Source organism: Lynx canadensis, chromosome B2, assembly GCF_007474595.2.
Source record: "Lynx canadensis isolate LIC74 chromosome B2, mLynCan4.pri.v2, whole genome shotgun sequence".
NCBI classification, from domain to species: Eukaryota; Metazoa; Chordata; class Mammalia; order Carnivora; family Felidae; genus Lynx; species Lynx canadensis.
This window is the reverse complement of record NC_044307.1, coordinates 137,960,176-137,985,635: the sequence shown is the minus strand read 5'-3', so window position 1 is coordinate 137,985,635 and position 25,460 is coordinate 137,960,176. Positions and strand designations below refer to the sequence as shown.

Sequence of the window (25,460 nt, the reverse complement as noted above, 5' to 3'; positions counted from 1 at the left end):
CCCAATAATTCACTTTTGCTTTTCTTTCTCTTACCTCCTGAGAGATGTTGAGTAAGAAGCTGCTGTGGCCAAGGTCAAAGAGGTTTTTGCCTGCTTTCTCCTCGAGGATTCTGATGGCTTCCTGTTTTACATTTAGGTCTTTCATCCCTTTTGAGTTTATTTTTGTGTATCATGTAAGAAAGTGGTCCAGATTCATTTTTCTGCATGCCACTGTCCAGTTTTCCCAGCACCATTTGCTGGAGAGACTGTCTTTATTCCATTGGATAATCTTTCCTGTTTTGTCAAAGATTAGTTGGCCATACGTTTGTGGGTCCATTTCTGGGCTCTCTTTTCTGTTTCCTTGATCTGAGTGTCTGTTTTTGTGCCAGTACCATACTCTCTTGATGATTACAGCTTTGTAATACATCTTGAAGTCCAGGATTGTTATGCCTTCATCTTTGGTTTTATTTTTCAAGATTGCTTTGGCTATTCAGGGTCTTTTCTGATTCCATTCAAATTTTAAGATTGTTTGTTTTAGCTCTGTGAAGAATGCTCATGTTATTTTGGTAGGGATTGCATTGAATATGTAAATTGCTTTAGGAAGTATTGACATTTTAACAATATTTGTTCTTCCTATCCAGGAATATAGAATATTTTTCCATTTTTTTGTGTCTTCTTCAATTTCTTTTATAAGCTTTTTACAGTTTTCAGTGTATAGATTTTTCATCTCTTTGGTTTGATTTATTCCTAGGTATTTTATGGTTTTTGGTGCAATTGTAAATGGGATCGATTCCTTGATTTCTCTTTTTGGTGCAATTGTAAATGGGATCGATTCCTTGATTTCTCTTTCTGTTGCTTCATTATTGTTGTATAGGAATGCAACCAATTTCTGTGCATTGATTTTATGTACTGTGACTTTGCTGAATTCATGGGTCAGTTCTAGCATTTTTTTTGGTGGAATCCTTTGGGTTTTCCATAGAGGATATCATGTCATCTGCGAAGAGTGAAAGTTTGACCTCCTCCTGGCTGATCTGAATGCCCCCTTTTTTTTTTTTTTTTGTGGATGCCTGCTATTCTTTTGGGTTGTCTGACTGCTGAGGCTAAGATTTCCAATACTATGTTGAATAACAGTGGCAAGAGTGGACATCCCTGTCTTATTCCTGACCTTAGGGGGAAAGCTCTCATTTTTTTCCCATTGAGGATGATATTAGAGGTGGGTCTTTCATATATGGCTTTTATGATCTCGAGGTATGATCCTTCTATCCCTACTTTCTTGAGGGTTTTTATCAACAAAGGATGCTGTATTTTGTCAAATGCTTTCTCTGCATTTATTGAGATCATATGGTTCTTGTCCTTTCTTTTATTGATGTGATGAATCACATTGATTATTCTGCGGATATTGAACCAGCCTTGCATCCTAGGTATAAATCTCACTTGGTCATAGTGAATAATATTTTTTTTAATGTATTGTTGGATCTAGTTGACTAGTATCTTGTTGAGGACTTTTTCGTCCATGTTCATCAGGGAAATTGGTCTGTCTCCTTTTTAATGGGTCTTTGGTTTTGGAATCAAGGTAATGCTGGCTTCCTAGAAAGAGTTTGGAAGTTTTCCTTCCATTTCTATTTTTTTGGAACAGCTACAAGAGAATAGGTGTTAACTCTTTTGTAAATATTTGGTGGAATTCCCCTGGAAAACCATCTGGCCCTGGACTCTTGGTTTTTGGGAGATTTTTGATTACTAATTCGATTTCTTCACTGATTATGGGTCTGTTAAAATTTTCTATTTCTTTCTGTTTCAGTTTTGGTAGTTTATATGTTTCTAGGAATTTGTCCATTTCTTCCAGATTGCCCATTTTATTGGTGTATAATTGCTCATAATATTCTGTTATTATTGTTTGTTTTTCTGTTGTGTTGGTTGTGATCTCTCCTCTTTCACTCTCGATTTTCTTTATTTGGGTCCTTTCCTTTTCTTCTTGATCAAACTGGCTAGGGGTTTATCAATTTTGTTAATTCTTTCAAAGAACTAGCTCCTGGTTTCATTGATCTGTTCTACTGGGGTTTTTTTTTGTTTGTTTGTTTGTTTGTTTGGTTGGTTTCAATAGCATTGATTTCTGATCTGGTCTTTATTATTTCCTGACTTCTGCTGGTTTGGGGTTTTATTTGCTGTTATTTTTCCAGCTCTTTAAGGTGTCAGTTTAGGTTGTGTATCTGAGACCTTTCTTCCTTCTTTAGGAAGGCCTGGATTGCTATTTACTTCCCTCTTATGAAAGCCTTTGCTGTGTCCCAGAGGTTTTGGGCTGTGGTGTTATCATTTTCATTGGCTTCCATGTACTTTTTAATTTCCTCTTTAACTTCTTGGTTAGCCCATTCATTCTTCAGTAGTGTAGTCTTTGGTCTCCAAATATATGTTACCTTTCCACATTTTTTCTTGTGGTTGATTTTTAGTTTCATAGCGTTGTGGTCTGAAAATATGCATGGTATGGTCTTGATCTTTTTGTACTTGTTGAGGGCTGGTTGTGTCCCAGTATGTGATCTATTCTGAAGAACGTTCCATGTACACTGGAGAAGAATGTGTATTCCACTGGTTTAGTATCAAATATTCTGAATATATCTGTTAAATTCATCCAGTCCAGTGTGTCATTCAAAGCCATAGTTTCCTTGTTGATTTTCTGTTTAGATGATCTGTCCATTGTTGTAAGTGGGGTGTTGAAGTCCCCTACTATTATGGTATTATAATCAGCGAGTTTCTTTATGTTTGTGATTAATTGACTTATGTATTTGGATATTCTCATATTTGGAGCATAAATGTTTACAATTTTTAGGTCTTCTTGGTGGATAAACCCATTAATTATGATATAATGCCTTTCTTCATCTCTTGTTACAGTGTTTATTTTAAAGTCTAAATTGTCTGATATAAGTATGGTTACTCTGGCTTTCTTTTGTCAGCCATTAGCATGATAGATGGTTCTCCATCCCCTTACTTTCAATCTGCAAGTGTCTTTAGGTCTAAAATGGGTCTCTTGTAAACAGCATATAGATAGATCTTATTTTCTTATCCATTCTGTTACTGTATCTATGTCTTTTGATTGCAGCGTTTAGTCCAATGACATTTAGAGTGAGTACTGAATGATATGAATTTATTGTGATTATGTTTCCTGTAGAGTTGGAGTTTCTGGTGGTGTTCTCTGGTCCTTTATAGTCTTTGTTGCTTTTGGTCTTTTTTTTTCTTTTCTCCCCTCAGAGTGTCTCCCTTAAAATGTCTAGCAGGGCTGGTTTAGTGGTCATGAACTCCTTTAATTTTTGTTTGTTTGGGAAACTTTTTATCTCTCCTTTTATTTTTGAATGACAGCATTGCTGGATAAAGATTTCTTGGCTGCATATTTTTTTGATTCAGCACATTGAATATATCCTGCCACTCTTTTCTGGCCTGCCAAGTTTCTGTGGATAGGTCTGCTGAGAACCTGATCTCTCTTCCCTGGTAGGATAAGGACGTTTTTCCCTTACTGCTTTCATGATTCTTTCCTTGACTGAGTATTTTGTGAATTTGACTATGATATGCCTTGTTAATGGTCTGTTGCTGTTGAATCTAAGAGGAATTTTCTGTGCTTCCTGGATTTTGATGTCTGTGTCTTTCCCCAGGTTAGGAAAGTTTTCCTCTATGATTTGCTCACATAAACCTTCTACCCCTTTTTCTGTCTCTTCATCTTTTGGGGCCCCTATGATTCTGATATTTTTCCTTCTTAATGAGTAAGTGAGTTCTTTAATTCTTAAATCATGCTCTTTTGCTTTAATTTCCCTCCATTTTTCTGCTTCATTTTTCTCCATAAGTTTGTCCTCTATATTGCTGAGTGGCTGCTCTGCTTCATCCATCATTGCTAGAGTGGCAACCATTCGAGATTGCAGCTCATTTATAGTAGTTTTTATTTCATCCTGACTAGCTTTTACTTCCTTTATCTCTGCAGAAAGAGATTCTATTCTATTTTCAACCCCAGAGAGTTTTCTTATTTTTGTGATTCTAAATTCTGGTTCAGACATGTTGCTTATATCTGTGTTAAGTTTCTGGCTGTTATTTCTTCTTGTTCTTTATTTTAGGGTGAATTCCTTCATTTTTATCATTTTGAAGGAAGAAATTAATGAGTTAAGAAAATAAAATTAAAAAAATTAAAAACAACACAAAAAATAAAATAAAGGATGCTAGATCCTAGGTGTGTTTTGGTCTTGTTGAAAGGAGCTTGATGTATTATAGTAAAGTTGGAAAGATAAGAAAAGAAAAAAAAGGAGAAAAAAAAAAAAAAAAAAGAAGAAAATGCTTAAAAATTTGAAAAAAACGAATACAATAAAATAGAACAAAATGAAATGATGGAAGCAAAATAGAATTTGAAAAATTTACAAAAAAGTAAAAAAATAGAAAAAAATTAAGGAAAAATATTTTTAATAAAAATGTAAAATAAAAATAATTTTCTCTCTTTCTGTATTCAAGAATAAGAAAAAAAAAAGAAAAAAATTGGATAGATGGACCAGTGAACAGACTGAAATACGATTGAAATTACATTGGTTTCCCCTAGAAGTCAAACTATGAAGCACTTTATAGTCCATAAACTAAGCAGGTGGAGAGACTTTTGTTCCTGAGGAGAGAAGTTGGCCCAGTTGGGTGGGGCTTAGTGTAATGGCTCCGTTCTCCACTGGATGGTGCTGTTTAGCTTACTGGGGTGGATTGTTGTGGCACATGTAGTCATGTATGCCCATGCGTGGTAGGAGTGAAAATGGCTTCACCTGGCTAGCCAGTTTTTATTATCAGAACTCTGTGCGCTCCTTTACTGGCAATCAAGCTCCCCTCCTTTGCCTTTGGCTTCTGTCCTCTCCCCTCTTTTATACTGTCTGTGACCAAGGTGTCAGGCTGCCAGGCGGCACCTCCCTCCTGAGTTTTATCTCAGATGTGGCTGTGTTTCCTAACCCCTCACTTCTGCGGGACTACAACTTTGACCTGTTCTGACCCTCTGGGGGGGTCTCGCTGAGCAATGGCTGGGTGCCCGCCCACCCCCTGGAACGTTCGCAGAACTATGCTGCTGATGTCCAGAGACTGTGGCTGGGTTCCAGCCTGCCCCAGAAAAAGTTCACACGATCATGTACTGGCAGCGTTTTAGGGATTATGGAAAATACAACATACAACTAGCACCAGGCTTCCCCCTTAACATCCTTGTTCCAACACCAGTGAATGTGGCTGTTCTCCAGGGTTCACTGGGACCTTTGCCTGTGGAGTGGCCACATATCCTCTACCAAATGTCCTCCCAGCAGGGAAACCGTGTCTCCCTGTGTGGCCCATGGACCCCTCGTACCTCTCTCTCTGCTCCTGGAGATTCACCCTTCCCATCAGAACACTGTCAGGTGTTGAGCTGTGGAGTTTCATACTCTGTGCTCCCCCTGTTTATAGAATCTTAATGGAATTTAAATGCTTTACTTTCTCTTTTTTCCCCTTTTTGTTCAGTCCCTTGCATACTCTTTGTTTTCTCTCCAGCTGCTTTCTGGAGGGAGGGGAATGCTTTCCCGTACTCTCCCCCTGTCTTCATCCTCTCTTAGCAAGCAAAAACACCTCTCTGCCCTTGCGTCAAGTCACTTCCCCTGGTCCTACCCCCCGTGCTGTGTACCTGATGAGTTCTGTGGTTCAGGTTGTGCAGATTGTTGTGTTAATCCTCTAATCAGTTTTCTAGGTGTGCAAGATGGTTTCGTGTTGATCTGTGGTGTAGGCTGGTTTACCTCCCCACGCCGTGTACCTGGCGAGTTCTGTGCAGACTGTTGTGTTAATCCTCTAATCAGTTTTCTAGTTGTGCAAGATGGTTTCATGTTGATCTCTGGTGTAGGCTGAATTATGTCACTGTGCCCAAATTCATATATTGTATTATTGTTATTATTATTATTCTCAAATTGTTCCAGCTTTGGCCTTTAAGAGTTCCTTCAGGCTGCTGCCATACTCTTTTGACATGGCTTCATCCTTTTTTAAGCATTTCCTTATTTTCTGAAACCACAGAGTTTCCATATTTACCTTATATTTTCCCTGCCCCAGTTCTGGAAGCAACCACCTTCCTAAGCAGCCTTTTTTCCTTTTATTAGTGAGTGGCATTTGCATGCTAGGTGTGCACTGAAACTTGCTACTGAAGTTTCATTGCCCTTAGGTTCTCTCAACAGGCAGATCTAGAAAATATCAATGTCTGCTAACCCAGGTATACACATATATCTGTCTTTCTCTCTTTCTCTCTCTCTCTCTCTCTTTCTCCTGTGTGGGTGTGTAAACCATTAGTTTAAATGGATACTTCTGATTCCAGTCTAAAACCACAAGGTCAGTTACAGCCTTCGATGCTTATTTATTTCTGTTTTCTCTGAAAATAAGAAACCTGGTTTTCATCTACAATGCATTCATCTGTTTTTCAATCCTAGTACAGACATGAAATAGTTTAATAATTGCTCACCACACCCCTGTGAGAAACGGACTTACTAACTGGAGAACAGTGTGGTGTAGAGTTCTTTTTTTCTTTAGTATTAACAGCATTCAGTCAAAGGACTGTTTTCAAAATTCACTTAGGTTACTTCTGTTCTTCTTTGTTCCCTTCAGTGTGATGATATTATACATTTGTAATAAAGTTAGGTCATCAAATCATATTCGGTTTGAAGTAACACTCCCTCCTGCCCTTTACACACATCCTAGTTGACTTTAATTATTATTATTTTTTACCTGGGGAACTAGGCATTACCATGATTCTAAGAGTAAAAGTTACACTTAGAGAAGGCACCCCTCTTTATCTCTACTGTTACATTCTCATTCCTCTTCCTTCCATTCCCTATCTCCTCTTAGGTAACCAAGCTCTCTAGCTTCTGATTTATTCTGCCTACATTTCTTTTGCACCAATGGGCAGATGTATTTTCATATACCATCTTTTTTTTTTACGTGAAGGGTAACACCTTACAAAACACTCTTGCACTCTGGTTTTTCATGTAACACTATATCCTGGAAATCATTCAAATCAGTTCATGGAGATTTTCCTCACTCATGTTCACAGCTGCATCATATTCCAATAGCTGGAGGTGCCAGAGTTTATTCAACTACTCTCTTATGAATGGGAATTTAGGTTGTTTCTAGTATTTTGCAACCAAAACAATGCAATTAATGACTATGCATAGTACTTTCCTATTTTCGGAAGTGTATTTTCAAGTGTGATTGCTGGGTCAAAAAGTAAGTGTATATGTAGCTTTGTTAGGTATTGCCATATTTTCTTCCAAATGGGTTGCAAGAACCCTTTAGATTTAGCCTTTTCCTAACCTGTGGGAATTCAGGTGTCTGTGTTTGGAAATACCAAAAACAGGTGTATAAGTAGATATCCAGATACTCCTGGAAGATAGAATGATTCAACTATTTCCTTCTAAGTCTCTATGCACTAAATTAATTTATTTACTGCACAAATGCATATTTGAATACTTTCTGTATGAGAGAAATATTCTGAAAAATACAAAAGTACTTGATTCTATTCAATGAATAATTTGTGTTTTGGTCAGGTGGTAGTGAGATGAAACAGGATAAAGTCTAGTCAGTTGTGCAAACTCCCATGCCGAAGAGAGATTCTGGACGTTAAGATGGTAGAGAAAAACAATATTAGCTTCTTTTTTGTTTAATGTTTATTTATTTTTGAGAGAGAGAGAGAGACAATGCGCAAGTAGGGGAGGGACAGAGAAAGAGAGGGAGACACAGAATCTGAAGCAGGCTCCAGGCTCTGAGCTGTCAGCACAGAGCCCGATATGGGGGTCGAACCCATGAACCGCAAGATCATGACCTGAGTAACTGGTCATGCTTAAGTGACTGATCCACCCAGGCGCCCTAACAATATTAGCTTCTTACAGAATATTACTCATTGTTTCTAGATCACTCTGATATCACTATTAATGGAGTGTTTCTCTTCCTTCGGCTTTGTCTATGACTTTTTTATAGAAAGCTGAAAAAGCCATGTTGAACAAGATATTTATAGTTTTCCATGTTATTCAGTCTCCCATTTTACCTATATAACAATAGTGTCATGCTTTATTCTGAGGTATTCTTTATGACTATAAAAACAAGATTTCCCTTATTAATGCCTTGGAGAAAATTTAAGGACTATAAAGGCATTGTTTGCAAAGAGGAACAACGAGTCTTCTTTTTGCAGATCACTTGTTTTACACAAGACCATTTTCACAGAACAACCCTAAGTAATAAAAAATTGCCTGTGAGGAGAATGAGTTTTTTTAAGGCTCTTTGATGCCCACTTTCTTACTATTTATTTATTTATTTATTTATTTATTTATTTTTATAATTTAAGAACTTACATTTCAAATGTATTTTCAGGCATTTGTCTTTGACCTTTGGACTTACCTTGCCCTCTGTTTAGGTTTTTCTTTTCTTTAAATAATAGAATATTAGTCTAGTCCTTCTTGATTTAAGGAATAATGAGGGCACTCCTCAAGTTTTCCTGGAGAAAACTCTACCATTGTGTTTATTTTCCATTTGTTTACAGGGCATTTGAAAAAAGCCTACATTAGTACCTGATAGGGACCAGGTAACTGTGACTCTAATGAATAGATCCAACACCATTTCCCCCAGATTCTTTCTCCAATGAGGCGTCAGGTGGGTCCTTCTGAACAGTACCACAAGGAGCCAACCACGGACCATCTTTCCCAAAACTTCCCTGAGTGCAGACAAGCAACATGAATTCCAATTCCTATGAAGTTGGATAGGTGATGTAAAAGATGAAGCGAGTTAGAGGTTGCCTATGGAAACAGGAGAACCCAGCAGCGCTGTGCCCTGTCTGCAAGACGGAAGCCAACATTCAGTTTGAACTGTAGTTGCGTCAGTGAAATCAAGCACAGTGATCCCAGATTTTCCAACTGAACAAGAAAAGTCAGTGATCTGGGTTTTTACTGAAGTTTAATTATTTATTTGTTATTTATTAAGTGATTCGGGTAGTTGGCTACCTGCATCACTGATTAGAATGGCTCACCCCCCACCGCACTGTAGAAGGCAACTAGCATAAAATGTCAATGCATCTATTTGTTAGGTTTTCCAGTATATCAAGAAACACTAGTAATCTGGAGTTTCAACTGAATTTTTTTTTGAAATTTATTCCTGAATAATTTGAATATTTTTTGGAAACATCCGTGGGCCTTGTCTCAGTATGCTATGGCTACCATTGCACTACCAGAGAGTGGATGGCTTAAGTAACAGAAATTTATTTTTTCACAGTTTTGGGGGCTAGAGGCTTAAGATCAAGGTACCAGCAGAGTTGGTCTCTTCATTTCTTTCTTCTGACAGATAGACACTTACTCACTGTGTCCTCACATGGCGTTTTTCTCTCTGTGGGTGTGGAAAGAGCTCTAGTGTCTTCTGCTCTTCTCATAAGGACACCAGCCCTATTGGATTAGGGCCCACTCTTACTGCTTCATTTAACCTTAATTACCTCCTTAAGGCCCTGTCTCTAAATGCAGTCACATTGGGGTTTAGGGCCTCAACATGTGAATTTGGGGGGAACACAAATTCAGTCCACATGGGCCTCTGGCTTGCAAAACCAAACTTCTTGAGATTACATGGGCCAAGTGCCATTGTCTAGTATGGGATTCTCAAACACTGACGTACATCAGAATCAACAAAACCTAGAAGTTTTGTTAAAGCAGATTCTTGGGCAGCATTCTCGCAGCCTCTGGGCCAACAGGTTGAAGGTGAGGTCCATCATTGTGATTTCATTCTCTTTCTGGTTTCTAGGAATTCTTTAGTCTCTTCAGGTATCTCTCTATTGTCCATCCCACTCTCCTGTGCTATTAAGAATTTAATAGGTTAAGTTTAGTAGGATTTTGCAAGGGAAGGGAAGCGAAGGAAAACAAACAAACAATCAAACAAACATGAACAAAAAACCTGTGCTCCACAAGCCCATTATGGAACATACAGTTTTTTTTGTTTTTTTTTTTTTTTTAAATTTTTTTTTTCAACGTTTATTTATTTTTGGGACAGAGAGAGACAGAGCATGAACGGGGGAGGGGCAGAGAGAGAGGGAGACACAGAATCGGAAACAGGCTCCAGGCTCCGAGCCATCAGCCCAGAGCCCGACGCGGGGCTCGAACTCACGGACCGCGAGATCGTGACCTGGCTGAAGTCGGACGCTTAACCGACTGCGCCACCCAGGCGCCCCTGGAACATACAGTTTTTAAGAGAGAAAATAATTATTGAAAACGTTTTTCTTTTATTGTTTTTTAACATTTATTTATTTTTGAGAGACAAAGAGAGACAGAGCACAAGTGGGGGAGATGGGTAGAGATAGAAGGAGGCACAGAATCTAAAGCAGGCTCCAGGCACTGAGCTGTCAGCACAGAGCCCGATGTGGGGCTTGACCCATGAACCATGAGATCATGACCTGTGAGCTGAGGTTGGCCGCTTAATGCACTGAGCCACCCAGGCGCCCCTGAAAACCTTTTTTTCTTTAGAAGTTGAGTGAGTTATCTTTAGGTTCTATCGTAAGTACAATATGTTAAGTTCATGGTACAAGAAAACCTTTTTTTCTTTAGAAGTTGAGCAAGTTATCTTTAGGTTCTATCGTAAGTACAATATGTTAAGTTCATGGTACAATTGGAGCTGGATTGAGGTAAGAAATTCAACTTACCATTTTTAAAAAGAGTGGTATATAAAGAAAGAGAAATAATCTGCCCTTTATGGAATACATTAACCTTATGGTTATTAGTATGTATTATATATCTGTGCCCCGTGGATACTAAAATGGAGGTGGAGAAAATTCTAGAGTAGCTGTAGACAAGAGTAATCAAAATGATTATGGGCATTGCAATAGGGTTCTGTCACAAAATTTAAAAATGTGATGTTCTTTATTTTCCACAAACATGTATTATATGTCCTATGCTGTGCTAGGTTTAAAAGAAGTAGGCACATAAGTTTGCAATTTATGCACGTTCTCAATTTTTTTTTTCTGTCTTCAAACCTGACGAATGAATTTTACCCCCGAGACAAAATCCCTTAGGTATATTTCAAGTGATTTACAGTGGTTTTCGTGCTAGCATCGTGCTAGTCCTCTGATACATAACTAGTACATTTAAACTAATTAAAGTATTTTTGCATCTGATAATTTTTTTAAAGTAAACCATTTGCAAACTTCTGAACTTTATTATTAAATCTGGTCTAAGAATTATTGAGCTAGAAATCTACGAAGTACTTTATTGTTTTTTTTTCTAATTTGTTTAGAGATTCTGGAAAGGACAATGAGCAGTTGTTAATTGTGTTCTACCGAGATTGGCGGAGACAGACTTTACCATACAGTTCATTTTGCTGAGATTTAGGAAATAACATTTTTAATAGTTGGGAAAGTATTGAAATAAATAATTGTGGACAACTGTAAACAGGTTAACATCTATCCTGAACGCTTTACGGGTACCAGTGCCGAAAAGTAAGGAACTGAACCCTGACAGCCTCTTCTACTTTATTATTTCTTGGCTTTCCTGTATCTTTAAAATATATTCCCAATCATGCTCTAAATTTGCTATCTACATTTTTATTCCCTTTGAGCAAATAACTCTGATTTTGAAAAATTCTGTATGTATGTATATCATCTTCTTCCTTTTTTTTTTCATGTCAGTCCATGTACAGAGGATCACCGGTTAGTACAAATTTTAGAACTTTTAACTCCTGGCTTTTATAGGTGAAAGAGAACATAAATTTCATGCTATTTGGTAACAAATTTCAAAGTAAGTGCATTTTTTTTTAAACTACTGATCACAGTTTCTTTTACGTTCCAGTCAACTTCTGGATGTAAAAAATAACCCCCACCTTTTTTTTTTTCCTGTCTGGTATTTTGTTGGTAATTCCTTGCATGATGTCATATGTTTTCAACTTTAAAGAAATTTTCGAAATTCACTCCAGAGTCGTTTTTCTTGTGTGCACCTAATGAATGCTCCTGAGATTTCCACTGAAACCATGTGCTTGTCTGTTTTGATGGCTCACCCTACTTACTCCTGTGTACCATTACATAGGCATGACCAAATTGTACTGATGTCTAATAAAGTGCTAATTATTGCATAATTAGGTGGTCTATAATCTTCTGGTATGTTACAAGTAGAGTTTTTCTTTTTGAACAGATTAAACTAGTCAACATTAACTCCACCGATATAGCAGATGGCCGGCCATCAATAGTTCTCGGATTGATGTGGACCATTATTCTGTATTTCCAGGTATTGAACTATAGCTCCCTTTGTGGTTGATATAATGTCATGGATGGAGGTAGTGGTGGAAATTTTAATAATACTCTCCTTTTCCCTACCTTGGAGATTGATCCTTATGTTAGAAGAAATGTGACCTTCACATGTACCTTTTGTTGTTGTTAGCAGAAGAATTTCCTCTTCCCTGCAAAGGTGTCATATATGTCATATATGGAACTCCTCCAAAACACTGTGGCATAGGTACTTAGTCTGAAAAGTGAGCAGGGCACAATGGAGATGAAATATTGGTGTATTAAAGAGCTTAGGAACATTTCTGCTCTCTGGAAAGGACCAGTTTTATGCTCCTATTAGACAGTAAGGGGTGAAATTAACTCCCCATTCCATCTAGAATAAGTTTTCTAGCCATTGGGTTCGTTTTAAAACAAGTAGACTTGATTTTTTAGAGCAGTTTTAGGTTCACAGCCAAAGTGAGCAAAAACTACAGAGATTTCTCACCATATACCTTGTGTTCCACACATGAGTAGCTTCTCCCGTAACCAACATCCTCCACGGAGTGATATTTGTTACAATTAACGAACCTGTATTGACTCATCATTATCCTTCAAAGTTTATTGTTTACATTATGGTTCAATGGGCGGTATACATCTCTGAGTTTGGATTACCATTAGATTTTGTTTTAGTCATGCATTCATGTATGTAACTAGCAGTCGTGACTGTGTATAGAGTAGTCTTAGATGCAGTGGGAAGTACCAGGAAGAGTACCACGTCAATCATGCCCTGAAGAGCTTGCGTTGTCAATGATGTCAAGAGTGTGAGTTTAAGTCACTTTCAGTTGGAAAAGTAAAACGTCCAAGGAAATAACAAGACAGTTCTTATATTTTTGGCCACTGTTAATTCACAAACAGATTGAGGAGCTGACCAGCAACCTGCCACAGCTGCAGTCCCTGCCTGGCAGCACATCCTCTGTGGACAGCATGGTCAGCGCGGAGACCGCCAGCCCCCCGAGTAAGCGGAAGGTGGCCACCAAGATCCAAGGAAATGCTAAGAAGGCTTTATTAAAATGGGTTCAGTACACAGTAGCCAAGTAAGTGCCACAAGCTTGTTTAAATTGGAAACCCTTGAATAATTTAAGTTACCGGTTTATTGCTGAGTGCACTTTCCAATATTGCAGAATTTGAAGAGACATTTGAGTGAAGGGTTTACTTCCGGTTGTTGCATTCTTTCCTTGAATTAAAATATCAACAGAAACCATCACTAATACTCTAGGAAAGTACTGTCATCAAACGAATTCCTTCATTATTCATGTGATTGAGCCCAATTAATTGTTTTTTAACAACTACACTTTGATAATGTGAGGGCTAATCTATTTAGGTCATTGTTTGGACTGACTTTTTTTTTTTTTTTATGTCTATTACTTTTGAGAGAGGGAGCATGAGAACGAGTGGAGAGGGCAGAGAGAAAGAGTCCCAAGTAGACCCTGTGCTGTCAGCCCAGAGCCCGATATGGGGCTCAAACCATGAGATCATGCATGACCTGTCCGAAACCAAGACTCAGATGCTTAATCGACTGAGCCACCCAGTTGCCCCAGGACGTCCTGCTTTTATTAAATAATCTTTACGCAAATACAGTAGAGGTTTAAATGTGATCATTTCTTCATAAGACTGTTAGGTTCTATTTGATAATAATGTGAACTCAGGTCCACATTCTGAAGTAATTGTATTCGTTGTTGTTTCCCAAAACTTTCTAGCAATTTTATCTTTAAATTTTTTTTCCGTGGGTCTCCTCTTTTATGTGGAATATAGATTCCTTTGTCAACTTCAGCTTATAGACTGTGGATTTGCTTCTGGGCATAATAAATTTATATGTGTACATTCATGTGATAATGCTGCACAGAATATTAGTACTTTCAAGGAGTATCTCTTCATAGCAATTTCAATAGCATTTTCAATTGAGCAGACCAAAGTTTTGTGGCCTGATGTGGTCAGTGATAAGATTTCTTCACAAAGAGGTTCTGCTTTTGTATGATTTTCCTAAATGACATGTCAAATTAACTCTCTTTCTGTTTTGTTTTTTGTGTGCCTAATTCTAATCTGAATCTTATTCCCTACTTCTGAAAAATAGTTTTAAACAAGCACTTATCATTATAAAATATTGAAGCACTAAGCATAGGGAGTTCTATTTTTAAAGCGGTTGAAGAGCAAAAATAAAAATTAAATATAGAGAAGATGTAATTAGTGTTACTATTTTACACAGTTTGGTTTCACTTTTAAAGTGTGTTGGTGGTTGTCTAATTTGGGATATATTTTTATGATTCAACTTGTACTCAAAAATTTTTTTGAAAGCAAAGCTTTGTGGCTTTTTAGAATCTGTAGTAGAAATGGAATTTTAAAAACCTGCCCACAGTGCTGGTATATTGTTTGCATTTCATTTACAGTGGCAATTACTGATCTCTTCTGCAGCTAATTGGGCAGAGAGAAGACATGTGCTGGGTAGGAAGAGACAAGTGACCACATGCTAGGACACTTGTCATGATGCTATTGCAATAAAACTTTGTAATAATGTCAATGTGATATTCTCTTGCCCATTGCTTCCCACAACATTAAACTAATCAAAAATAAATTGGTTTCTCTTAATATTATAGTTGTTTGAAGTAAACTGAAATTGAATGCTGTTGGAGTTTTTCTGCATTGGTTTTGTTCTACATATGGTGTTTTAGCTTCCAGAGATGTGCGGGGATCTAATAATAACTAAAAGTCATTCCTGCAACTTGTATATTTGTAACATCAGTGGAAGTGGTATTTTCCTTATCTGTATAAATGTTCAGATTTATGGATCCCAGGGTTTCCCACCCATCAACGTATCAGTGAGATCCATTTATTTTACAGCTGCATTAAGTGTAGAGATTTGAGGAGATGACTTGTCTAACAAAAATTTTGTGCTGAACCCATGATTCCATTATGCCTACCAAATTGTTGATAATTTTTCTAAAAGCTATTTTTTTTACACTATCCTGGTATGTATTTTTCAAGTATTTTTTTTTTACCAGATATGGGTAAAAGACTTTAGAATCTATACCCCTTTCAGTATATGACATGTTTTTAAAATGATAATCTGTGAGACTCTGTGGTCTGAATGTTTATCAGTCTTAGAAGAGTGTAGATGATAAGAAAGGGCAAAACATCCAGTAAACACCAGACATTGTCAAAACTGTATTCATTGTTTTCATACAAAATTTTAAACTATGTGAGAAACAAATAAAAAAAGCCTTTTAGTAAGGCAACATAATCCATCCTTCTCTCTCGCGCGCTCTCTCTTTTTTTTTTTTAACCAATGTACTATCCTGTATACTCTCTCAGACATGAAAGCATTAAACTATAGCATATCTGATATTTGCATACCTTATTTTGAGGGGTCTAGGAAGAACAATGGTATTTTAAGACAAAACTTAGTGAGATAATGAAACAAATGAAGATAGGTACATCCAGATCCATTGAAAATGACTTGAGGTAAATTACATATTAGAAGTCAGAAATGCCTATAAACTGGATATACTTCATCATTTCTTTAAGTGATGTGTCCAAGTCTAAGTTTGTATCACTTCTGAAAGTGGCATACCTAAGTTTTCCTAGATTTTGTATTTGAGATTCTTAAATGAAAGGTTTGGATGCAAACTTAAAACTTTTTAGAAATATCACCTACTGTTTTGATGTAATACAACACATTATAGGTGTGTGTGGGGGGGGAAAGGTGTATGTGTTCAACACATTATAGAAAAATAAAATGTACGGAAACTTCTAAAATTATTCCAATGTAGTAATATTTAGGGAAATATTTTATACATTTCTTTTTGAAAATACCTAAAACAATAAACAGGTTGAAGAAAATCAGAAAATATCTAATACATGATGAATATTTGTTAGCTAATTATTACTTACACCACCTTGTTTTGTTAAGAAATAATTTGAGGTGGCTGTGAAAACAAAAACATCTTTTTGTTATTATTCTTTAATTTTTTAAAACTATTTATTTATTCCTGAGAGATAGAGAGAGACAGAGCATGAGCAAGGGAGGGGCAGAGAGAGAGGGACACACAGAATCTGAAGCAGCCTCCAGGATCTGAACTGTCACAGAGACTTGAACTCATGGGTCTCGAACTCACAAACCGTGAGATCATGACCTGAGCTGAAGTTGGATGCTTAACTGACTGAGCCACCCAGGTGCCCCCAAAAACATCTTTAAATGAGAAAATGTGAAAAAAGAAAATGTAGATGGAAAAATAAGATGAAGCCGGAGGCAAATGTACAAAAAAAGAGCTAACAAGAACACGCTGTCCCACTTGGGTGGGGATCTGCCCGTGTGCCAGACATTGGCTGAAAATATTATATGCATACTACCAGAGATGGAAACTCTGAAAGAACTAAGAGAAGATGCAAGGTTACTTTATAACTACTGAAATCTTACAAAATTGTTTTGAAAATATACATTTATGAAGTCAGTGATGAGATCCAGTGATGCTATTTTTAGCATGTTGTACGCAGACGGAATGTACATTGGTAAAACAGGATTTCAAGTGAAACTTAAGTTGGCAGAGATAAAATTTAAGAGCATTTATTACCTTGTTGTATTAATCATGTATCAATCGTACATAAAGTATTTATTTTTATGAAAGTGTATTTTATGCAAGCTGAATGTACATTGGTAATACAGGGTTTAAAATGACTTTTTAGTTTGCGGAGATAAAACTTAAGGGCATTTATCGGGGCGCCTGGGTGGCTCAGTCGGTTGGGCATCCAACTTCAGCTCAGGTCATGGTCTCATGGTTTGTGAGTTCGAGCCCCGCGTTGGGCTCTGTGCTGAGAGCTCTGAGCCTGGAGCCTGCTTCAGATTCTGTGTCTCCACCTCTCTCTGCCCCTCCCATACTCATGCTCTGTCTCTCTCCGTCTCTCAATAATAAATAAACGTTAAAAAAAAATTAAGGGCATTTATCAACTTGGTATATTAGTCAGTGTTACCAGCCAAATATATCTGACAGCTCATGGAAATTTTGAGACTATAGTAAAAAAAAAAAAAAAAAAAGATGTTACCTCTGCTTCATTTAGAAACAGCTGTAATGAGACTAATGTTTTAAAAAGAGACTGCCAGGATATTTATCCATTGAATGTCACCTAATTAATTGGTCACCTTTAAAGGCTCTAGACTTAACCAAGAGATGTTGCTTAAAGACATCTTTGCAGCTTCCTTTTTGGAGCTGCCTTTGTATATAGTTGACAAGTTACAGATAGAAAAACAAAATTCATTGTGATTTATCGCTTTTATTTTCAACAACAAAATATTACTACCAACTGGAATGATTCTTAATTATCACAATTGGCTTCAAATTAATCATATCCACCACAAAAGAACAAAGATTTGCTACAGGACATTGTTCTCAAGACAATTCCAAAAACAGAGTTTACAAAACAATTTGATCAGGAATGCCTGGGTGGCTCAGTAGGTTAAGCGACTGACTTCAATTCAGGTCTTGATCTCATGGTTTGTGAGATCAAGCCCCACATCTGGCTCTGTGTTGACAGCCCAGAGCTAGTTTTGGATCCTCTGTCTCCCTCTCTCTCTGCCCCTCCCTGCTCTCTCTCTCTCCCCCAAGACACAACCAACCGAACAAACAAACAAACAATTTGTTCAAATAATTTGACAATGTGTAAATGGAAACTTGTCTGGACTCATGTGGAGTATAGGCTCCTGTGTGATTGATTTACAGATAGGATCACATCCATTTGTATTTGTTCATTCTAATGAATTGCATACAATTCAGCCATATTATCTTGGTATGTTAATACCTGTGCATGCACAACACATTGATATGTATCACTGTCATTAGAATTGTGCTAGATATGGGGTGCCTGGGTGGCTCAGTTGGTTAAGCATCCGACTTTGGCTCAGGTCATGATATCATGGTTCGTGAGTTTGAGCCCCACATTGGGCTCTGTGCTGACAGCTCAGAGCCTGGAGCCTGTTTTGGATTCTGTGTCTCCGCCTCTCTCTCTCTGCTCCTCCCTGGCTCACACTGTCTCTCTCTCAAAAATAAATAAACACTTAAAAAATTAGTAAAAAAAAAAAAAGAATTGTGCTAGATACTTCAAAAATATACAATGATAAATTACTATCAATTTTGGTGTTTCATAATTTTTTCTTTTTTATTTTACCAGACATGTTTTCTCTGAATTAGTTTCCTTTAAAAAATGTGCTTTAAATTGGATATCACAATTACTGAAAAATCTAATATAGAAAACTCTTGCCATCTTGTTACCCTCTAACAATTTTGTTTTGCCTCATTTTTTTCAAGCGGCTGATATAGCTAACTGCACATCAGTCATTGTTGAGGATTAGATTTTGCATTAGTCCTTGAGGAAAGTGCATATTACCTATTCAGATTCAGAATGTGACATTATTTTATTTTATTTTATTTTATTTTATTTTATTTTTTATCATATTAAGGCAGACGGGAATAGACGTAAAGGACTTCGGGCGGAGTTGGAGAAGTGGAGTTGCCTTTCATTCGGTCATCCATGCCATTCGACCAGAACTAGTGGACTTGGAGAAAGTGAAAGGCAGATCTAACCGGGAAAACCTGGAGGAGGCTTTCACTATTGCTGAATCAGAACTAGGAATTCCAAGACTACTGGATCCTGAAGGCAAGTTGAATAATTCCTTGTTCTTGTGCACACACATCAACTCGGTAGGTTTCTGTTTCTTAACGGCAGAAATTCCAGATGATTTCTGAGACCTTAGTAGAGGCCAGAAATTTTTAGAAAAGCAGTAAGAAATAGTACCTTCCTGCACTAATTTTCTTTTGGGAAAATATTTGCCATGATATATGGGAGCAAAATAACAGCTCTGCTGCTCCAAACAGCACTTTGACATTGCTGGTGTCAGCCAGGTGACGTGCACCTACTCAATATGGTAAAGGGTAGAATGAAAGCTTTAGAAGTGTGTGGACTTTAGGGGGAAGAAGAGAATCCAGGATAAAAGAATTACTCTACTTATTTAACAAAGAATCTGGAAGACATAAGAGATTAATGACCTAATATCATATCTTTAAAATGTCAGCCTTAGAAACTTGGAAATGTTGATAATCATCTAGTGTTCTGGTATCAATGGGGAACACCACACCAATGGTCAACTGCTATTTTTCATTAGAATTATCTGGCACCTTTTTGGTAAGGCTGTGAATTTTAAGACATTATGGGAATTGATTAAACTCCTTCAAGCCTTCAAGAGACAATTTTGATGACTTTAATAAACTGTAGTAAACTGTATATATTGTTTGTCATATTGAAATAAACGGGGTAAAAGTGAATTTTCCAAATGCTGCAGACAATTTCTTATTTCGGTTGGCAGTTATGAATATTTCTGTTAATGATGCAGAAAAGTCAATACAATGAAAGCAAGTTATTTTTAAAGATGAGATTTCAGAGTAAGCATGACTACCTCTAAAACAGGGTCTAAGTGGGACACTTGTGCCTGCAAGGTTACAGATACCTACAAAGCCCTGTTTGACTTCCCGTGAGATGAAAGCAACATGGAGATCCCTTGCCACTTTGGGAACCCTCAGGGGGCCCCCCACATTCACTAGGATAGCCAACAGCTTTCCACCTTGTTTCTGCACCACACACACACACACACACACACACACAAACCAGTAGTATCCAATATACTGTTCAGCTCAAGGAGAAAGCCACATACATTGAGCCCTCAATTTTTCCCAGAGTAGGCCAGGAGGAAGGTATAAATGGTTTTTTTCATACCCACTCGACCAGAGAAGCTTAATGTTTTTTCTTTGATGATAGAAACTGAAGTTGCCCAGATGCAGGGCTAGCCCAGATAGGTGATCTTTTGTTTTCCTAATGCAAACTACCCCCTCAAAAAGTTATTGAGCTTAAACTTTTTTAATTGAAAAAATTAAAAGTATAAAAATTAATTAATTTTTGAAAAGACATTTAAAAAAAGTCATTTAGCCCACTTGAATGTATAAACTTTTAGGAATACAGATGAAATAGACCAAACTCTATTATAACAATTATTTTATGATTTCGTCTCATGTATACTTAAATGCACTTATTGTATTAAATCATGTGGTAAATTTTTTTTTTCACTTTTACATCTCATGAAAGTTCTTCTCGTTTTTCACATGTGTCTTCCACATCAGTGATCTTGTTGTTTCTGCAATCACCTTGGAGTCCTCCAGCACATTCCAGAATACATTATCACTGTTTCCTTTGAAGCCTTTGGAGTTGCAGCACTTTTTAAACTGGCACTGATAGTCCCTAGAAATTCTATCTCCCATCACAAGAAACATTACAAAATTTTAGGGCAGTTTATATTTTGGTTTTCATGGCTTTTGTTTGGTTATATTTTTTGCTTTGTGGGTATTTGTAATCTCCAAATGTAATCACCTTCTCATTGCCTTTAAAAGAGATAGTTAAAAGATGATTGAAAACATTCAACACTTTTATGTATACAGTCTTACCCCCAGTCTAAGCTACTGATTAAATTTGTATAAATACCTTTGCTTGATTTTTACTGGTTTTATTACACTTAAAAATATCTTTTCAGGCTCTGTGTTTCCCTCAGAGTACTTGACTATTCAAAGTATAGTAATTTGGAGAGAATCAAGCATAAGGGAGAGGCTATCCAAGGAACTGAACATAAGGCATCTCCCTCTTTTCTAAAATAAAACTTGTGGGGGCAAGACAGAGCTTATCTATATTTGGCCAGATACAGTATACAGGCTCTATAGTCACATCATTTACCTGTAAGTGCTTTTTACTCCCCACTTGCCCCTGTTCTGAAATTTACATATTATTTATATTTTATTAATGACACAGAACATCTGAATAATCATATAGGATCTCAGATTTCTGATGAATTAATGTTGAGATTATTTAAATTAAACATGAATTACTTTCCTAAAATTTCTTAGTTAAAATGTGTCATGTTTCTGAGTCATAATATTCCCATCATGTATCATCCAAACTAAATTGGTTTCCCCTCCCTCACCATCTTGAAATATTAATTCTATTTTTCTTCTGCACTGAGGGCACTCTCTTTTGGCATATTAGCTAGATTTCAATATTGTTAGATTAGCACTATAAATAATGCTAATTAATCTATCCACATTTGGTTTTGGTTGTTCCAGATGTTGATGTGGATAAACCAGATGAGAAGTCTATTATGACCTATGTAGCCCAGTTTCTGAAGCATTACCCTGACATCCACAACACAGGCACTGATGGGCAAGAGAATGATGTAAGTACTTTTCTTCTTTGAGCACTGATAGCACACTCAGTGATAGTGACCCAGATGTTTAAGCATGCTGCTTTCTAAAAATTAAATTTAGATGCATTTTTTATTTTATTTTATTTTGTTTTATTTTATTTTATTTCTTTTATTTTAATTTATTTTATTTTATTTTATTTTATTATTTTATTTTGGAATGCATTTCAAAAGGAGAGCAACTGAGTAAAGAATAGATATCAGCAATTGGGGAAGAGGTTACCGGGAAAGATTTTGCTGGTGGGTATGTTGGATATGTCAGAGAGCATCAATGATAAATGCTTAGACGTGTAACACTGATGAATTAAAATTGAGGAAAGATAGCCATGTTGGGAAATTCATTTACTAATCTGAGGATGAAGCAATTTTATATCTATGTCATTTGTGCTTCTAGAACTTGAGTCCCCATATTCTGTTCAATCTGAGAAAATCTAATTTTGACTTTTAGATTTATTATATAAGTCACTAGTCACAACAAACATATGGAAGTAAGGCAAACTTGTAAAAGTTCTAATTATTCACTGTGATTAGATTTTTTCAAGCTCTCAATAGTTTGAATAACATTTATATTTTTTATATTGCTCAAATGACATATGTTCATTGTCATAAAAAAGAAAAAAGTGAATAAAGGAAAAAGAAAATTATTTGTACTTGATCTTCTAGAGAGACCCTGTCCTAGAGAAAAAAATTAATATGTGGTGTCAGTTACCAACATTTTTTATATGTATGTAGATGCATAGAATATTTTAACAAAAATAAGAATTATAGTATACATACAATTTTATCATTTTCTTTTTCTGTCAACATTATAAAAAAATTTCTTCTTATGCCATTCTCTCCAGGACATCATCTAGATGTACAATAATTTACCTAATCTTCATTGTTGAAAATTTCTGAATTTTGCCATTATAAAAAATATGTTTATGAACAATTTTGTAATAAAACATTGCTTTATGATTCTTTCTTAAAAGTGGAATTTCTAAGCTAAAGGGAATGTAGGTTTTTACTGCTTTTTGAAATGATTTTGTCAAATTTTCCTGTGGAAACTTTGTCCCATTTTACACTTCAGCCAGCACACCAGCATGCCTATTTTCCCAGACTTTAATAATCAATATTACCATTCTTCTCATTTTTTTATTATCATTTTTTTAATTAGAGTGAGGTAGATTTACTACTGAATTTGAAATTAAATGTAAGATAAAATGACAACAGGGAGAGAAATAAGTGGAATTTTCAAGATGTGTTAAAAAGCTACCTGTCTGGGGCGCCTGGGTGGCGCAGTCAGTTAAGCATCCGACTTCAGCCAGGTCACGATCTCGTGGTCCGTGAGTTCGAGCCCCGCATCGGGCTCTGGGCTGATGGCTCAGAGCCTGGAGCCTGTTTCCGATTCTGTGTCTCCCTCTCTCTCTGCCCCTCCCCCGTTCATGCTCTGTCTCTCTCTGTCCCAAAAAAAATAAATAAACGTTGAAAAAAAAAATTAAAAAAAAAAAAAAGCTACCTGTCTGATTTCACTGCTCAGGTCTCAACAAGAGTTTTCAAAGCAGTTTGAGATTATCATGAACAGAAACCAGAAAAACATTTAATACGTTTTCTAAATAGAGACAAGTCTAAGGTGGCAAAGGCCAAGGGCTCATAACCCAAAGTGTTCAACCAGGAGAAGGTGTTACACTAATAGAGATCTGTGACTTCATAAAAAATTAAGCAGAACAATGGTAACTGGCATTTCCTAGGTTGCTTGGTTGAAATTAATCTGGCTTTTGATATAACTATGTTAGGTTTTTAAAAGCTTATCATTTCAGGAAACCCGTTTTGTTCTTTGACAGGATTCAGGCACACATGTTGACCACTAGAGTAACTTATCTGTAGTTAGCAAAGTAAATGTTTCTAAGAAGACCCACGGGAGGCAAAAGCCGACTTTCTACACAAATCCTAGCATGGACTGACGCATGTGCTTTGGAGTCATTTGGGGCTTTCTGGGTTTTGAGAGTATAATCGAGTGTGGTTGTTGCTCTATCAGAAAGCGTATTAGACTTAACCCCCTACAGCAGTGAGAAAATCAGCTTTTCATCTGATTTTCATATCAAAAGTTTTTGTATTACCCAATTGGATTTATTTCTGATCAGGTTTCTGAGTCTGTACTGTTTTAATTTCTGTGACATTAATCATCGCTCCAGATGAGTAAACTCTGTGACTGGCAGCGTTGGAGAAACAAAAGGATGTGCTTTTGTTAATGCTCATGAGCAAGAATTTAATGCCAAAACGCTTCAAGATTTGAAAGACACACATTCCTGACATAAGCCTGTTAATATGCTTTACTCAAGAGGCTTTATTATTAAGAGATTAATTTCATTGTCTGGAAAATAAGTTCTGATTGTTCTTTTCAAGTTTTCTCTATCCCTTCCTAAAAAGAGAATGCATATGATTCTTCAGGGTTATTTCAAAAATTAATTTTGAGGAAAATATATCCTAAACTTTGCTCCTTTTTTAATGTGGCATTTGTAATGGGAAATCTAAAAATGAAGATTTTCAAAAAGAAAAAAAGAATTTTATGTTTTTCATGATGTAGGGCTTCTCTTTGCTCAATGCAGCTAAATGGCCACCTAATTCTATCTAGTACAAAAGTTTTGATTTTATTTATTTATATTTAATTATTTTATAGACTCTACACATTACAGCTATTGATGCCATTACCTCAAAATACTTGGTATTTGTCTAACCAAGTCTTGGGAAATAGTTCTTTTAATTCACTTTTATTTTGTTTTATTTTTAAAGTTTATTTATTTATTTTGAGAGAGAGAGCATGAGCAGGGGAGGGGCAGACAGAGAGAGAGGGAGAAAGTGAATTCAGGCACAAGCCAGCTTCCTGCTGCCAGCAGGAAGCCCAACACAGGGCTCGATCCCACGAACTGAACCATGAGATCACGACCTGAGCTGAAATCAAGAGTTAGATGATAACCAACTGAGCCACCCAGACAGTCCTCTTTTAAGTCTCTTTTAAAAAGCTGGCATCGGCTCAGGTCATGATCTCACAGTTCATGGGTGCAAGCCCTGCATCGGGCTCTGTGCTGACAGCTCAGAGCCGGAAGCCTGCTTCAGATTCTGTGTCTCCACTTTGAATTATTTATGGCTCTCCTCCACTCATGCTCTGTCTGTCTCAAAAATAGATAAATTTTAAAAAAATGTTTAATTAAAAAAAAAAGCCTGGCATCAGTGTGTCTCCAGGCTTCCATTTTTTGGTATATTTGATTGCTGTATCTTTTTCATGAGTTTATTTAAAGTGTATACTTTATAGATCTATTTTATTTTATTTTATTTTTTATGTATAATTTATTGTCAAATTGGTTTCCATACAACAACCAGTGCTCATCCCAACAGGTGCCCTCCTCAGTGCCCATCACCCACTTTCCCCTCTCCCTCACCCCCCATCAACCCTCAGTTTGTTCTCAGTATTTAAGAGTCCCTTATGGTTTGCCTCCTTACCTCTCTGTAACTTTTTTTCCCCCCTTCCCCTCCCCCGGGTCTTCTGTTAAGTTTCTCAGGGTCCACTTAGGAGTGAAAACATATGGTATCTGTCTTTCTCTGCCTGACTTATTTCACTTAGCATAACACTTTCCAGTTCCATCCACTTTGCTACAAATGGTCAGATTTCATTCTTTCTCATTGCCAAGTAGTATTCCATTGTATATATAAACCACATCTTCTTTATCCATTCATCAGTTGATGGACATTTGGGCTCTTTCCATAATTTGGCTGTTGTTGAAAGTGCTGCTATAAACATTAGGGTACAAGTGCCCCTATGCATCAGAAGTCCTGTATCCTTTGGGTAAATTCCTAGCAGTGCTATTGCTGGGTCATAGGGTAGATCTATTTTTAATTTTTTGAGGAACCTCCACACTGTTTCCAGAGCAGCTGCACCACTTT

General features: G+C 36.7%; 1 protein-coding gene across 1 annotated transcript in view; it reads left to right on the top strand.

Moving 5' to 3' along the window:
* SYNE1 (spectrin repeat containing nuclear envelope protein 1) overlaps positions 1-25,460 on the top strand; it is a 480,852-nt gene that overhangs the window by 114,654 nt on the left and 340,738 nt on the right. Inside the window, 4 exon segments of the mRNA XM_030316617.2 lie at positions 12,126-12,218; positions 13,112-13,290; positions 18,702-18,898; positions 21,403-21,512. Of these exon segments, the coding sequence (XP_030172477.1) occupies positions 12,126-12,218; positions 13,112-13,290; positions 18,702-18,898; positions 21,403-21,512 (579 nt within the window).